The 17,389-nt window shown below is 51.2% G+C and overlaps 1 protein-coding gene across 5 annotated transcripts in view; it reads left to right on the top strand.

The window, feature by feature from the left end:
* Positions 1-21: 21 nt before the first annotated feature.
* Positions 22-17,389, top strand: part of CEP72 (centrosomal protein 72) — a 29,633-nt gene continuing 12,265 nt past the window's right edge. The window contains exons 1-6 of one of the 5 annotated variants that reach the window (XM_025050496.1): positions 22-2,868; positions 3,845-4,037; positions 5,085-5,193; positions 11,932-12,104; positions 13,510-13,713; positions 15,995-16,272. In XM_025050496.1, coding sequence (XP_024906264.1) covers positions 2,809-2,868; positions 3,845-4,037; positions 5,085-5,193; positions 11,932-12,104; positions 13,510-13,713; positions 15,995-16,272 — 1,017 coding nt within the window. In that variant the 5' untranslated portion in view covers positions 22-2,808. Of the gene's footprint in view, positions 2,869-3,810; positions 4,038-5,084; positions 5,194-11,931; positions 12,105-13,506; positions 13,714-14,299; positions 15,130-15,994; positions 16,273-17,389 lie in introns of those variants that run through there. The other 4 variants (XM_025050495.1, XM_025050497.1, XM_025050498.1 and 1 more) reach the window with 4 other exon arrangements.

Below are 17,389 nucleotides of genomic sequence, written 5' to 3'. Positions count from 1 at the left end.
GGGGTGGGGGGCGGGGGCAGGAGGCCTTCTTGTTGGAGTCACCCTTGTAGCTTACGTAGTGTTCCTATGTCCCTGATAATTTTCTATGTTGAGGCATCTGCTTTGTCTGATGTGAGTATAGCCACTCCAGCTTTCATTCGATTGGCGTTTGCAGGGCAGTCTCTTTTCCCATCCACTTAGTACTTAATGTTTTAACCTACCTTATTACGTTTGAAATCAGTTTCTTGTACAGTGTATGGTTGCTCATTTTACTCCACTCTGCCCATCTCTGCTTTTTATCGTGTGTTTAGACCACTTACCTTTGTAGTAATTATCAATATAGTAGGGTTTAAGTATGTCGTTTTCTTTTTTTCTTCTTTTGTTTCTTTTTTTCTGCCTTTCTGTTGAATAATTTTTAGTTTTCCAATTCTGAGCATCTCTCTTGGTATAGCTTCTTTGGTAGTTGCCTTACACATTGCGGTCTGCATGTGTGGACATTTGTCATCTCCAGCGACACGCAGAGCCCTCACCACCATCTAGGTTTCGTTATCACCCGCTTTACAATTTAGTTGTGTTGATTATTTCCTGTATGTGCTTTGAGAGCTGCATTCATGATATATATTGGATAGGCATCTAACATTTTAAATAACTCCGAAGGAAACGCATTTGCCCACCTTTACTTATTCCATTTTTTTTTTTCATTCTAGGTTTCCTTCTTTTATCTTTCCTTTCTGTTTGACCACCTTGAGCAATTACCTTAGGACAGGTGTGCTGGTGACAAATTCCCTTGGTGTTCATTCTAGAGTACTTTCATTTCGCCTTCGGCCCTGAAGGCCGTTTCTGGTGGATACAGTTCTGGGTCGAAAGTTCTTTTCTTTCGGCACTTTTCGGGCCCGCCTTGTCCCTGGGTCATCCCCTGCCACGGGAATTGTTCTTCCCAGGGGCGATGCCTTTTTTCTCTGGTTGCTTTTGAGATCCTTTCATTGTTTTAGGTTTTCGGAAGTTTGATTCCGATGTGTTCAGGGCATGGCCTTTTTTGCCTGTATTCTGTTGGGTTGGGGTTTTTTCAACTAATTGAATATGTAGGTTTATATCTTTTGCCAAATTTGGGGAATTTTCAGACTTTGTTTCTTTAATTTTTCATTTTTAGCCATACTACCTTTCTCTTCTGGGAATTGTAAGTGGGACCCAATAACTCGAATCTTAGATCCCTGTTCCTCCCACAGGCCCCTGAAGCTCTTTTCTTTTTTTAAAAAATATTTTCTTTCTGTTGGTTGGATAGGACAATTTTGGTCAGTCTATCTTTACTCTTTGAATTTTTTTCCTCTGTCATCGCCATTCTGTTATAGAGTTCTGTGATTTTTTGTTTTAGTTATTTTTTATGTCTGAAATTTCTGTTTCTTTATATCTTCTCTCTCTTTGCCAAGGCTTCCTACATTTTCATTTGTTCGAGAGTATTTGTAATTTCTCACTTAATTTATTTTTATAAAGGTTGCTTTAAAATCCTTGTTAGATAATTCTGACATGTCAATATTGATGTCTGTTGATTGTTTTTCTCATTCAAATTGAGATTTTACTAGTTCTTGGTCATTTTTTATTGTATCTTGGACATTTTAGATGTTAACGATGACACTGCTTTTTATTTAAATCTTGTTACTCATTGCTGGCACCAGCTGGGCACTGCCTTGTTGCCGAGGCAGTCGCCGGGCCCCTGTCACACATGTGGGCTCTGCAGATGCCTGCGGGCCACCTCATTCCAGCCAGGCCAGGACAGTAGTCAGGACCCGCTCACATGGCCCCTGTGCTGGGCACTGTGCAAGGCCAGGTGTATGAAGTGCATTTGTTTTTCTTGGTGTTAGGCTGGAGAGGGGCTGGTGGTGTCCGGGGCCTGTCCTGCAAGGCTGCCCCCCCTTCCCCCGCGCCCGGTCCTTTAACTGTGGACAGCAGACTTACCCTTATTTTTTGGTCACTGTCCACTGGCATTTCTGGGTTGCCAGCTTCTTTGGCACTCGGATGAGGATGTATCAGGAGACCAAACAAGCAAACAAGACCCCAAATTAACCCCGGACATTGACTGCTCGACCATTATCTTGAGGTCTCTAGGTAGTTGGCCTTGTGCTCCCACCCTTCAGAGTTATCTGGTGTTTGTTTTGTATACTGATGTCTAGGGTTTTTAAGATAATAAGTGGGGACTAGAAGCCTGCAAACCAATTTCAGATTTAATTGACATGTGTTTTAAAACATAAGCGTTCCTTGGAAAGCATTGGTGTCTAGAGATCCAAACTGTCTCTTTGGTTACCGAATCTTATTTTTGTAGCGGCATTTATTTAATGGCTACTTATTGGGTGTGCCATGCAGAGGCATTTGGCGCACAGAGCATGCAGCCTGCCTTCGCGTGTAATGGGCACGGAGTGGCCGGGTTGCTAAGCAGTGATCCCTGCCTGGAGGCCTCACAGGCGATGGGGCCAGGCGGCCCGCAGTGGAAGCGGGAGCCCGGCCAGGAGGGTGTCCTGGTGACAGGGTGTTGAAGAGAGAGGCGGCCGGGTGAGCTGCAGGCGTGGGCTTGGCGACGTTTTGGAGGTGAACATAAGCTAAAACTTTAAATGCAGTTCTTGTGCTTTTAATATTCATATTCAAACCTCGAGCGAGTTGCATTATTTTTGTGACTTCAGGTTATAAGGTTACTATATGTTGCTTTTTATGACAGTAATTTATTTTCAGTAAAAAATAAGATTGAAATCTTATAATTTTCTATTCTTAGCTGAACTTCGGTCATTATCTATTCCTGGAACTTACCAAGAAAAGATTACTCACCTAGGAAATTCTTTGATGAGTTTAACGGGTCTAAAATCTTTAGATCTCTCACGCAACTCCTTGGTTAGTCTAGAGGTAAGTTTTAGATTTGTTTCTTCAAAGACAACTTATTGATTTTAGTAGCAGTATATAGTACATTTATAGTTAAAAACGCAGTTTGTTTTCTAGCCATGACTATAATACTTGACAGCGATTTCGGTGCTGTGTCGTTTTTCTTGCCTTTACTGTGAGCTAGATGTCTCACGCATCACGTAGCTTTACACCGCTTTGACGACCACAAGTCAACTCTGATGAAGATGGTTGTATCTTAAAAGGAAAAAAGGCCCAAAAGACTAACGTGCCCATCACTCTCCATCCCGTCGTCAGCTGTGTTTTTCATCCAGTTTCTGCACTTCACGTCATAGTCTGACTTGGTGGCCGCAAGCCCTTGAATCGCAGGGCCCCAGGTGCCGGCCTGCTGCAGTGGGCCTGACCCCGCAGGGGCCAGCCCTGGTGATGAGTGAGCAGTCACCCACGTGCTGGCAAGTGGGAGGCTGTGTGAGCAGTGCTCAGGGCTGCATGAGACGGGGCTCTTGTCTGACAAAGGCAGAACGTCACTGCCCTGGAACTTGAGACTTTCCGGTGCCCCTCACATGGCGGCAGGAGCCGGCTCACAGTCACAGGCGAGTTCCAGCCCAAGCTGCGCCCAGTGCTGGCACATCTCTCACCCCAAGCCGCAGTCTTCTGTGAAGTGGGAGCGGGCACAGTGCCTACCTGTGGGGCTGCATGCGACCGAATGAAGTTGTGTAAATCACTTAGATGGGCGCACGCTGAGGACACAGGAGATACCAACTGTCCTCATAGTTGCGACTATTGCAAACTGCCCTACTCAGCCATGTCACTGTGTGCAAGGCAGGAACACATGTAGGAGAGCACGTCCCGCCTGTGCTCTTCCTGGTACGTGTCATTGCAAGTGCGTTTGTTAAGTTGGTTCATCAGTTTGTACTGATGGCCCATCTTCCTATGTATTTTTAAAAGCATGAACCAGTACAGCATTTTGTCCTGTGCACAGGGCATTCAGTACCTGGCCGCGCTGGAAAGCCTCAACCTCTACTACAACTGCATCTCCTTGCTGGCCGAGGTGTTTCGGCTGCACTCCTTGAAGGAGCTCGCCGACGTGGACTTCCGGCTGAACCCCGTGGTGAAGAACGAGCCGGATTACCGCCTCTTTGTCGTGCGCCTGCTCCCGAAGCTCAGACAGCTGGGTAGGTGCCATGCTCCTGCCTGCTCAGGGGGCCCTGGTGGCGTTTGTGCCCTCAGGTTGACCGTGCTGTTGACTTTCTGCTCCGATGGCATGAGTCTCTGTGTCATAGGAAAGATCTTGCAAGAGAGCCACCCTGGAAGGTGGCGGGAGCCCTGTGGCCACAGATAAATGCCGGGGAAGCCAAGAGCACAGTGTGGGCCGGGCTGCTCGGTCTCATCCCGGCTTTACTTCCTAGCTTCACTTTCTGGCTTCGCTTTGGGCACCTTCCTGAACTTCCTGGTTCTGAGCGTGGCCCCTGGGCATCGTCTCAGGCCCAGCTGGACAGCTGGATTTTTCTGGTTTTGTATCCACCTGCGAGGATACAGGGCTAGAAGTTCATGGTGCCACACCCTTCCCAGGTGACATGGATGAGAGACTTAGGGCGAGCCACCACCTGGGCTTAGTAGGCCACGTCCCTAAAAGGGACAGATCTGTGCGAGAGGCTTGCAGGCAGAGCTTGTGGGGGTGCCAGCTGGACAGGTCCATTCGGGAGGTCACACTCGAGGAAGTCGCCTGCCTACCAGGAGGCGTCTTTGCTGTGAGCAGTGTGGCCGGTGGCAGTGCTGGTGCTCCCCCACATCACAGCAGAGCCTGGGGTGCTCTGACCGTGCCGGCCGTGGGGATGTGTGGGGCCCCGCGCCCCTGGCCCTCCTGGGTGAAGTGGGTGGCAGTGCAGGGTAGCTGGTGCAGGACTGTTTGTTTGAAGGGAGTCGTCCGGTGCCCCCTTAGCCACAGCATGTCCTCAGTTGGCGGGCCCATTCGCTTCTCGTCCCCATCTCCTGGATGCTGACCTGATAGAACCAGTGAGACCGCATTGGGAAACCAAGTGCAGCCCCCAGACATCGTGCTGTGGGGGATGCCGTGGCGGGGTCAGGCCAGGGCACAGGAAGTCCGACAGGCGGTAGCAGCTCTGGCGTGTGCCGTGTGCTCTGCAGCTGGTGCCCAGTGCCAGGAGGTGCACCTGCTTCATGCCGTCGCTTGCTAGTGTCTCGTGGCATTTTCTCCCTAGATGACCGCCCTGTGAGAGAGAGCGAGCGGAAAGCATCCTGGCTGCATTTTGCTTCAGAAGAATCACTTGATTCCACGCAGCGCTTCCTGACCGTTCGCAGAGTCGGAAGGTACGGATGTGAGTGGTATTTGCACGTGGAGAGAAGATGTCAGGCTTGCACGTTGTAAAGCTACAGAGCTCTGTGTTAACTAAAAAGTGTAAAGTTTTTGTGTGCTGATGGCCACTTCAAGGGCAGACATGTAGGAGAAGAGGGGAGGACGAGGGCCGGGGGCCAGCTGGGGCCCAAGGACACAGTGGGATGGGCCACTCTCTGTCGTCCACATTCTGAGTTGTTTTTTAATATGAGAACGTTTACTAAAGCGGTACGTGTGGAAGGAAGCAGCACGAAGGCTCTTGAGAAGTGGCGGTCTCCTCTCCCCGCCTGGCCTCCTCCTCCCGCCCCGCCCCCTCCCTCTGCCAGGTCCCCTCCCCCAACTGCTCGCCTGCCTCAGGGGCAGCCACTGTCCACTCCTGCAGTTGTGTAAGTTGCCTCCACTCCCCAGACAGTACAAACACCTTGCGTTTCTGGGCGTGCACACTTGAAGCAGGACCTGACGGCTGCCAGAGCATCTTCCCCAGCCCCTGGTGACCGTCTGTGGACTCTGCCCCTCCTGTGTGCTCTGCTCAGCGCCCTGTGGCCAGTGCTCCCTGCTCAGCTCAGGCCATGGGAGCATGTTCGTGCCCCCACGCTGCCTCCCGCCCCCGCCCCTTTATGTGTAACTCACTGTCGCAGTGGGTGGCACGTAAACGTCCTGAAGCCATGAACGGTCTTCATGCTTTGCGTGTGGCTGGTTCTAAAGGGTGAAGCCAGACTGCGTACCCTGCCTGTGACGCTCTGGAAGTCTGTGCTCCTCGTGCACTGTTTTGTTTCGTCCGAAGTTTTTAGTCGTCTTTTTTTCCTCACATCATGTGCTTAGCTCCTCCATACTTTCCTCGTATGTGGAGGTCAGCCTACTCCTTGTAAAGAGCTGGAGAGTGAATATTTTTAACTCTGTAGACCGCATGATTTCTGTCTCAACTTCTAAACTGCTTGTGTAGTACGAAAACAGCTACAGGCATGCTTAAATAACTGTTCCCGTGAAACTTTATTTACCAAAGTAGGCGGTGGCCCATACTCTAATGTCTTTAAATCCGTTCCGGATCCTTGGGATCTCCTGTTCCTTCAGCTGTCCCCTGTATCCCCCACCCCTCACTTCCCCATTTTGTACCAGACTATGTGCTGTGGGCAGCTGCACCTCATACCCTAGATGATGGTCTGAATGTTTGTCCCCCCGCCAGGTTCATGCACTGAGATCCCGACCGCCTATGTGGTGGCGTAGGAGACAGGGCCTTTGGAAGGTGATTAGGTCACGAGGGTGGAGAATGAGACCCCCACAGAGCTCCCCAGGCCCTTCCTTCGTGTGCGGCTGTGAGTCCGGGGTGTCAGCCCCCCGACTTGGTTCTTCCCCTTCAGCACGGAGTTGCCAGTTCTAGGTCTCGCCCCCAAACGGACTTCGGAATCAGTTCGTCAGTGTCCGCAAAATACCGCGCTGGGGTTTTGGTGGGACTTGCGCCGAATTTACAGGTCCAGTCGGGAGGAACTGACGTCTTGGCAGTATTGAGTCTTCTTATTCATGAAGGTGGACTCTCCATTCGTTTAGTCCTTTGACTCTATTTTAAAGATGCTCGCAGTGCTCCTCGTCCAGGTTCTGCGCCGTAGCCCCCCTCTCCCCCTGTCTTCACAGGCTCCCCGCTCCGTGCGTTTGTTTCTGTGTCCAGATCTCCCCTTTCCATAAGGACACCAGTCACATTGGATTAGGGCCACCTTGCTGGTTCGTCATAACTCGATTACCTCGGAAAGACCCTCTTTACAATGAGGGACAGGAATTTGGGGCTTCAGCATCTCTCTTTGGGGGAACACAGTGCGATATGATATCTTGCATTTTGTAACCTTGGCATAATCACTTATTAGTTCCAGGAGAGCTTTTTGTTTCTTTTTCTCGTTGATTCTTTGGGATTTCTGCATAGATGATCATGCCATCTGTGAACAGAGACGATCTTGTTTCTTCCTTCCCAGTCTGTATATCTTTTATGTTCTTTCCTTGTTTTATTGCATGAGCTGGGACTTCGATGTGATGTCCGAGTGGGGAGAGGGACACCCTTTCCTTGTGTCCAGTCTTAGCATCTCATCCCTCACCACCACGTGTGGTGTTACTTGTCGTTTTTTGTAGGGTTTTTTAAATCATGCTGAGGAAGTTCTATTCTTAGTTTGCTGACCATTTTTGCCATGGATGGGGGCTAGATTTTGGCAAACACTTTTCTGCATCTATTTTGTGATTTTAATCTTTAGCCTGTTGATGTGAGAGATTACGTCAATTGATTTCCACGTGTTGAACCAGCCTGTATACCTGGAATAACTCCCCCTTGGTCATGGTGTATAATTCTTTTTATGTATTGTTGGATTCAATTTGCTAATACTTTGGTGAAGATTTTTGTATCTGTGTTCATGATATATAATAGTTTTCTTCTATTGTCTGTGCTGGTTCTGGTGTTAAGATGATGTTGGCCTCGTAGAATGAGTTAGGAAGTGTTCCCTCTGCTTCTCCAGACGAGATTGTAGAGAATTGGTATTTCTTTAAGAGTTTGGTAGAATTCACCAGTGATCCCATCCGGACCTGGTGTTTTGGAAGGTTATTAATTGTTGATTCAATATATATACATCTATAATAAATATAAGTCTATGCAGATTATTCATTTCTCTTGTGTGAGTTTTTGAATGTCGTGTCTTTCCAGAAGCCGGTCTGTTCATCTAGATTATCAGATCTGTGGGCACAAAGTTGTTTGTGGTATTTCTTTGTCATCCTTTTAATGTCTGTGGGATCTTCAGTGGTGCCCCCTCTTTGATTTCTGGTATTAGTGATTTGTGTTAACCTGGCATAGATGTTTTTACATTTCGTTGAACTTTTCAAAGAACTAGCTTTTGGCTTTGTTGATATCTCTTTATTGATGTCCTGTTTCAATTTCATTGATTTCTGCTCTAATTTTTATTTCTTCTGCTTACTTTGAATTTAATTTGTTCTTTTTCTAGTTTTCTAAGATAGAATCTCGGATTTTTGGTGCTAGATCTTACTGTTTTTTTCCTAACATGTGCATTAAATGCTCTAAATTCCCCTCTAACATCGCATTCGCTGCATCCCACACGATTTGATAAGATATATTTTCTTTTTCATTCAGCTCAAAATATTTTTTAATTTTTCTTGAGATTTCTTCTTTTACCCATGTGTTATTTAGAAATACGTTGTTTAATCTTCAAGTGTTCGGGATGTTCCGGGGTCTGTCTGTCGCTTGTCACCAGTATAAGTTCATTGTAGTCGAGAGTAGACATCACGTGATTTCTGTTCTTCATGCGAAAATCTGTTTCGTGGCTCAGAATGTGGTCCGTCTTGGTGGGGGTTCCACGTGGGCTTGAGAATGCACTTCCTGCTGTTGCCGGACAAGTAGTCTGTGACGTCCGTTCGAGCCAAGGCGCCGCCGGTGCCGCGGGGCTCAGGTGTGCGCCCTGATTCCCTGCCTGCCGGGCCTGCCGTGTCCGAGGCGCATCCCAGTCTCCGACGCGCTGCTGGGTTCGCCCTTCTCCTCACGGCCCCGTCAGTCCCGTCTCTTGCAGTCTGACCCTCCGTTGTTGGGCGTGCACACAGCGGAGACGCCCGTCCAGGCGCCGTGACCCCGTCATCGTACCGTGCTGCCCTCTTTCCCCTGACGACATTCCTCGTTCAGAGTCTGCTCTACCTGGGGTTGGTGTCGCTGCTCCAGCTCTTCTGACTGGGGTCGGCCTGCTGTGTCTGTCTCCATCTCTACTTTCAAAGCATATATAGATATCTTTAGAGTTAAGAGGGCGTCTCGTAGACAACACGTGTTTGGGACTTGCTGTTTGAGCCGCTCTGACCTTTGTCTTGCAACCAGTGTGATCAGATCATTGATGTTTAAAGTGATCATTGATATAGTCGGTGAACATGTGTGGATTTGTTCGTGTTTTCCGCTCATAGTCCTTGGTCCTGGTCTTCTCTTCTGCTCTTTTTCTTACTTTTGTGATTTTTAAATGAGCATTTTATATGATTCTATTTCTCCTTTCTTCGCATACCAGTTATATTTTTTACTTTTTTTAGTGGTCGATCTATAATACTCAGTATACATTCACGACTAATCCAAGTCCACTTTCAAGTAACACTGTATCACAGTAACAAAATACTCCTGATTCCTCTTTCCTGTCCCTGCGTCGTTACCGTCGTTCATCTCCCTGCACGTGAGCATGCGTGTACACGCACACGTGCACATGTAACTTTGTGCGCACATGCACGTGAGCATGCGTATACATGGGCACGGGCACATGTAACTGTATATGTGCGCACATGCATGTGAGCATGCGTATACACGGGCACATGTAACTATATGCGCACATGCACGTGAGCACGTGTGTACACACACGGGCACAGGCACGTGTAACTATGTGTGCACATACATGTGCATGTGTGTACGCATGCACGGGCACATGTAACTGCATGTGTGCACATGCACGTGAGCATGCATATACGTGCACACGTGCACGGGCACATGTAACTGTATGTGCGCACATGCCCGTGAGCATGCGTATACACACACGTGCATGGGCACATGTAACTATATGTGCGCACATGTACGTGAGCGTGCGTATACACGCACACGCGCACATGTAACTGCACAGATGCACGCGAGCATGCGTATACGCACACACGTGCATATGTAACTGTATTCGCACACGTGCACGGGCATATATAATTGTATATGTGCACACGTGCACGTGTACAGGCATACATAATAGTTGCTATTATTATTTCCAACAGTTATCTGTTAGAGCAATTGAGAATTTAAAAAAAATAAAAGTTTTGTTTAACCTTCACTGGTTTCTTCTCCAGCGCTCTTCTTTTCTCTCTGAGGGTCCAGGTTTCTGACGTACATCACTCTCCTTCCCTCTAAGGAAGTTCTAATAACATTTCTTACAAGGCAGGACTACTGGTAAGACATTCCCTCGATTTTTGTTTATGTGAGAAAGTCTTTCTCGTTCATTTTTGAAGAATAATTTTGCAGGATATGAAATTCCGGATGGCCTAGTTTTTTCTCGTACACTTTTAATATTTCACTCCACTTTTTTCTTGCTTGCATGGTTGATGAGAAGTCAGATGTGATCTTATCTCTGTTCCTCTGTAGGTAAAGTGTTTTTTTCTCATCTGGCATATTTCAAGATTTTTCTCTTTGTCTTTGACATTCTCCAGTTTGTATCTGATATTCCTCGAAGTGGTTTTTTGCCATTTATCCTGCCAGTATTCCTTAGCTTCCTGGAGCTTGGTTTGGTTTTGGACACTCATTTGAGGAATTTTTAGTCTTTATCAAATATTTTTTCTGTTCGTCTCTCTTTCTGATGTTCTCGTTATGCACGTGTTACTCTTTATAGTTGTCTCACAATTCTAGAGTATTCTATTTTGTTTTTTAGCCTTCGTTCCCTTTGCTTCTCAGTTTTAGACGCGTCTCTTGGCATTTCCTTGAGCTCAGGGATTCTTTCCTCAGCCGTGTCCACTCTGCTAATGACTTACAGTGTTTTGATCTCTAGCATTTGTTTTTGATTCTTTCTTAGACTTTCCATCTTTCTGCTTATATTTCCCACCTGTGCTTTGCACATTAATCTGCTTTTTGCAGTAGAGCCCTCAGCATTATTACTCGTAGTTGTTTTAAATCCTGGTCTGATAATTCCAGCATTTCTGCCATATCTGAGTCTGGTTCTAATGCTTTCTCTGCTTTTTCAAGACTGTTTTGGCTATTTGGAGTCTCCTGAGATTCCAGGTGCATTTGAGGGAGGTGTTTCTATTTCTGCAGAAACATGGTGGGGACTCTGACAGAGGCGGCACTGGCTCCATAGGTCACTGGGATGGTGTTGCCACGTTAGCAGAGTTGAGTCTTCTGGTCCATGAACATGGGGGTGTCTCCTGTTTACTTGTCTCTTCTTTATCTTTGTTTTAGCAATGTTCTGTGGTTTACCCGCTCTTGATAATCTCAAGACTGAATCATCACAGAGTTTGGAGTCCAAAGGACCTGAGAGATGATCTGGGCAACCTCCTTACCATCCTGAGGTGGCAGTGGAGGCCCAAGGGGCTGAAACATGTCAGATGTCAGGTGTCTGTGGGGAGACCCAGCAGGAGAATCCGAGTCCCCTGCTTTATACAGGGATCTGGAAACCTCTCAGTCACAGGAAGTAGTAGATATTCCTGACTTCCTCACATATGGTTGGCTGTTGGATCAGTATTCATAGCATGTGATTGAGGATTATTATGAAGAATGATTTCTTAAACTACCTGTTTGGCAAATGAGGTCCTCTTTGAGTGCACTCACGTTTGCATGGAGGGTCACTGCTGGAAGTGGGGGAGGTCATCTAAAACACCTCTCATTTTAGTCACTTACTGTAAAACTAGAAACGCGGGACACCGCATCCTTTACCTTTCCTGGTTGCACGTCCCGCCCTGTGACACGCTGGGAGAAGCGGGGCTTTCCGAACTTCCGTGCTCGAACAAGTCCCAGGGGGCTCTGCACGTGCTGGGCGGCTCGGTGACATCACACGTCGTCAGTTGTCCTGCTGAGTCGGTCCTCACTGCACTCAGTTGGGGCACAAGAGCCATTCATCTGCAGTTGCAGCTGCCACCTGTCCTGAGGGCCTGCAGCCTGCGGCCATGCAGCCTCCCTCACGGCGCCTGCGGGCTGGGGCCCCGGCTGGGCGCAGCACTGAGTCGGCTTTTCTTTGCAGACCGTGTCCCTCCAGAGCCAAGTGTACCGACCCCTCAGCCAAGAAGTGCCTGGTCATGGACGCGGATGACGAGGCGGTCCTGAACCTCATTGCCGAGTGCGAGTGGGGCTTGAGCAACCCTCCTGGGAGCTCCAGCCAGAAGGAGCGCGAGTCCGACTTCCACGGTCCCCAAGGTGCGCTGCTGCTGCTGCCCCCGAGGGCCAGCGGCCCAGCCTGGCGCCCATACGCGCAGCGCGCCTTTCAGAAAAGTTGTCTTTAAATGCAGACCATTCACGAAGCCCTGCCTGCTGCAGGCGTCAGTAACTCGGGTAACATCACGAAGGGAGGTCGATGTGTCCAGTTGGGTGAGGTGCTAGCGCTCGGTCAGCCATCACAGTGACAGGGAGGGAGTGTCGTGTCTCATGGACGTGAAAGCGACGTGCCCTGCGCCTAGGGGAGCTGGCATCCACATCCGCCCCGCGGGGCTGCGTGCTAGCTGCAGGGAGCGCCGAGAGCTCCAGCTGCCATGTTGCGAGCTTCACACTGGGACACGGCGCGGGCTTCGCCCTGCACGTGCTCCTTCGAGGGCCTCGCCAGGGGCTCGCTTTCCATTGGCGCTGTGCGCAGGCTCGAGCTCCATTTCTTCATCCATGATGAGTCTCTGACAGCTCGTGACAGGTTGAGGTGTAAGTTTTGGCTGAAATCCCAGGATCCACCTGCTGGCACGAGGACCTCTGCTCTTCGGGCGCCTCGCCAGCTCTTGGTATCGTCGGCCGTGTTAATTCTGGCTGGTCGTCGGGTCTGTACTAGTGTGTCATGACGCTTTTGATTTGCATTTTCCTAAAGACCCGTGATGAGAATCTCTTCACGTGCTTGTGGGCCATTCGTATGTCCTGAGGCATTTCTACTCCCCTTTTTGTGGTATAGTGTCGTGGGACTACTCTGTGGTTTTTGATAAAACCCTTTCTCAGATAGAAGAGCTGCAAATTTTCTCCCATTCTGACGCTTACCTTTCATTTTCTTAGTGCTTCAAAGGGCAGATGTTTTAATTTCAGTGAAGTCCAGTTCATTTTTTTTTTACGTGATTCCTGCTTTTTTGTGCCCTGCAGTCTTCTGCTCCGTGTCACGAAGATTCTTTCCCGTAGGTGTGGCCGTCCGGGGCTGTGGGAGCTCTGTCTTTGACCTAGCCTTGCAGTGGCTTTGTGGGCGTGGTGTGAGATGAGTCAGCTCGGCCCCCACTTAATGCTATGTGACCGGTTGTGCTGCTGCCTTTTGTAGGAAAGACTTTTCTCATTTAGTAGCCTCGGCACATTTGTTAATTCAGTTGGCCCGAGTCTGTCTCTGGGTCCGGCTTCACTGATGGTCCCGTCTGCCCAACCAGCAGGCTGTCTGGACTCCTCAGCTGGTAGTGAGTCATGCGCCGGGCAGTGTCAGCCGCTGCCTGCAGCTCTGTTCGCAGTGACTGTTGCTCTTCATGACGGGCGGCTGTGGCATTATTGACCCACTCAGCTACCTTTTCCTTATTTAATATCATACACTGTCAGAAGCTTAAGATGTAACTTTTAATGAACTAAAACTTTTTAAATGTTCCTCAAGTAGAATCCAGATGTCCGTTGAGTCCTCAGTCGGCGCAGCACCAGTGCGGGGACTCCGTGAAGAGGGGCCGTGAGCAGAGAAGGGGCAGCTCCAGAGGGTGCGTTCCAGAGCCGTGGCCTCCAGGCCAGCACCATGGACAGCAGCCCAGAGACCAGCCCGGGGCTCACCGCGCCCCGGGGCCGCACGTGCACCTCATCCCACACCCAGGTAATCTCATGCCCTCGCCATCGACTCCTGAAGCAGGTGCATGTTTCACCATGTTTGCCGTTACTATGAAATTCTCTGCTCTTTATGATACTTGCTTGTTTTTGGAATTCCCTGAAGTGCTTACGAAAGAACTCGGTAGGTTGAAATTTGTAACGCGTCGTATTTTAGAGCCCTCTTCTCAGTGCTTTGGTGCTGTTCTGTCCTCACACACACTGTCCTCTAAATGCACGGGCTCAGCCTGCAACAGCAGCTACATTTGAAAAGTTGAAGATGAGGCGTTAAGTACCAAGCTGATTCAGTGTTGGGTGTCCCTGTGCGGCCGCAGAGGCAGAGAACTTCCCGACGTGTGGGAGCCTTGCGCCTTCCTGGGCCTTTCAGGCTGGTCCGCACCATCATTTCATCTCTGTTCACAGACACATGTGCTCGAGGCTTAGACCTCTTTAGTGACCTGCAGTCCCTGTGACTTCTGAGTGAACCTGGAAGGGCTGCCGCAGCAGGACAGGGAGCCTTCACGTCAGTCTCATCCAGACCACCCCATCGGCATTGCCCACGTCGGCCCTGGGCCGCTCCCCGTGTATGTGTGCGTGTCTCTGGGAGTGGTAAATGCGTACACGTGTTTGCACACCTGCATGCAGTGTCCGTGCATGTACACATGCATATATGTATGTGCGTATCCGTGCTTATGTGCACGTGTCCCTGTGCATGCATGGATGTGCCTGTGTGTATACATGTGTGTGTATCTGTGCATGTGTGCACCTGTGTCCCTTGTCTGCGTATATACGTATGTGTCCCCCTGTATGTGCATGTGCGTAGGTCCATGTGTATGCATGGATGTGTCTACATGCATGGATGTGCGTCGATGTGCGTGCGTGTGCATGTCTATGCGTGGATGTATGTGTCCGCACGTGTATGCACGTGTGTCCATGTGTATGCGAGGGCATGTCTGTGTGTACGTGTGTCCATATGAATGTGCGTGGATGTGTCTGTGTCTGTCCCCGCATGTGTGCACACTGCCCTGGACATTGTTCTTTTTGGAACCTTTTGGAGCAGAATATCCTGTCCTAAACATTCTAGCACGGTTTCCTGGGGACAGGGACACTTTCCTAACTAGCATGTCACTCCCTAGATTAGGAAAGGGACTCCGCCACAGATGGAGCATCCACACCTCACCAGGTATTCCAACAACATCGTTTCCCTGTGGTCCAGGGTCCCGTCCAGGTGCTCACAGCATATTTAATTGTCAAGTCTCGTCAGACTCTATGAGCCAGAACAATTTCTCGATCTTTCTGTCTGCTGCATCCTTGAGGGTTAAGGCGTTCAGAATCGACTGTTGTGGGGTGACCCCTAGGGTGGCTTCTCTGCTGGTTCCTGGAGGGTGGGCTCATGCACAGGCTGTGGCACAGAGTGGAGAGAAAGGTAAGCACAGGTCACAGGTCAGCATGAGATGGTGTGGCAGTGCATGGTCCGTGTCTGTCCCCAGGCCGGGGTGAAGCGGCTGGCGTGACTGACGGGATCATGCAGGGCGAGTGGGAGGGTCCCAGCGGGAGGCAGAGGGACTGGGTGGAGTGTGGTGATAGACGGAGCTGGGGGAGGAGCGCGTCCTGCGTGTCTGACCTGGGCGGACAGGCGGAGCTGTTGTTCCTGCCGGTCCTGAGCGCACGAGGCCCCGTTTGCTGGTGAGTCCGGGCCTGGCTCTGCCCAAGGAGCCACGGGGGCGGCAGCGCAGTGCGGGAACGCGGGCCAGAGGCCTGGGCGGGACGGTGGCCCTGGGCCCAGCCCTGTGGGGCATGCGGGGCAGGCAGTGGGGTTCCCAGGGCTCTGAGGCCTTAACAGGGGAGCAGTGAGGGTGGCCCTGGGCCCAGGGAGAGCCTGCCTTCTAGGCCCTGGTCCACAGTGGGCAGGGCCCGGGGCGCCAAGGTGTGACCCTCACCTCCTCCCCGTGCGGGGCTCGGTGCAAGGCCACCGGAGAAGTGGCTCCACAGATGTGGGGCCGCGTCCTTGGGAAGAGGGGCCCAGGTGTCTCCTGTAGCAGCACGTCGTGGTGTCTCTCTAGTGTCCCGATTTTAGGCTTTTACTTACCTGACTCACCTTGCTTATGTGTAGTTCTGGCAGGAAAACTGCAGTAACTAGGTGATGGGTGTGTTAAGACTTCAGTCTCATCACTGACGGATTTTCCATGGGTGGCAACACGCGCACTCACACGCACACACCTTTTTAAGTGCAATGCCCATCACTGCCCAGAGTACTCGGCCTGACGCCACCTCTGTTCTCCCCGTCACAGGCTCCACAGACGGCGAGGACTCAACCCCATCTTCTCAGAAGTCGAGTTTGTCAGCGCAGACCGTGTTAACCCCTTTGCCTGCTGCCGAAAAGTGCAGGAAGCGAAGGCTGCCTGGCGGGCGGCTCCAGGCCCCTGTAGACCGGGCGTGGCCGAGCGGCCCTGGGGAGAGCCTGAGCGGGCTGAGCAGCACTGCGGGCAGCAGCCGGAGGGACTCGTCTCGCTCAGAGGCGTCGTGGCCAGAGGAGCAGGAGCCCCGCCGCTCAGGCAGCGCCAGGGAGGTGAGTGGGTGTCGTGGTCAGTCGCGGTTCCGAGGTCTGTGCAGCTTTGGGATGCACTTTTTTTTTTGGTGTTTGTCACCTCTTTAGCTGGAAGTTGTTTCCATGCACTGGGATCCGGACATGGCGGCCTGGCTCCCCGGCCAGTTGCTTCAGGTCACGGGTCAGAGCCTGCTCATGCGTAGGGCCTGGCCGTCGTCCCTCGGCACATGCAGTCTGTCTCTGTCTCGCCGTCTGGGCTGAAGGAGGGCAGGGAGGGGGACGGGGATGTGCGCAGGCCTTTCCCGTCTGCCTGGGGGGTGCAGCCTGTGGATTCGCACGCTTGCTGTGGGGTTGCAGCTCTGCAGGCAGGGTGCCGCCCAGCCCGCCCTTCCTGCCGGATCAGGGCTGTGACCTCCCGGTGGCCATCCTTATGGAGCGGGCACTACCCGTGCTGCTTGGGGGAGGCGGGAATTTGACCGCACTGGCTCTACCCTGGAGACCTGCACTCTGTGACTGGTGCCTGTCACCCTGGCCGAGCGTTTGTGCCAAAAGCTTATTGGGCTGGTGCCCTCAGCCCCAGCTCTGTGGGGCGAGCAGCCAGGCCTTGCTGTCACCACCCTGGCCAGGCGCAGGACACGGCTGTCCCACACAGCAGCACTCCTATGGTGGGCTTGCCCCCGGAGGCCCAAGGACACGTCCATTACCACTGTGTCCTCGTGCTCGTGGGGCTTTCGCGTGGTAAGCCGTGGTGGTGGGGGTGAGGGGCGTCCCAGCTGAAGTGACTTTCTCTGCCCTGGCCCAGGCCTTCTGTCGCTCGGCCTCTCAGGCTGTCCCAGAAGCTCCTCAGTAGAAAGGCCCTCCGCACGTTCGGGCGGTAAAGAGCTCCGGGCTTGGAGAGCAGGCTCTGGCTGGCCTTGTGCCCGCAGCTGATTCCCAGAAACCTGGGGCCAGTTCTGTGTCCCCAATGCTGGTCACTGCCTGGCAGCCAGACGTAAGCTTTTCGTCCTCTTGTCTGTCTCCAGATCCCTGACGCGTGGTCAGTGTTCCCGAAGCTCTTGGGAGTGGGCGGGAGAGCAGGGGCCGTTGCCATTTGCGCAGTGATTTTCAGGCTGGGTAAAGCAGCTCTCCCGGGGGAGGG

Source organism: Pteropus alecto, unplaced genomic scaffold (genome assembly GCF_000325575.1).
Source record: "Pteropus alecto unplaced genomic scaffold, ASM32557v1 scaffold137, whole genome shotgun sequence".
Lineage (NCBI taxonomy): Eukaryota > Metazoa > Chordata > Mammalia > Chiroptera > Pteropodidae > Pteropus > Pteropus alecto.
Note: the sequence above shows the minus strand (reverse complement) of the source record. Positions and strands in the feature narration are given on the sequence as shown.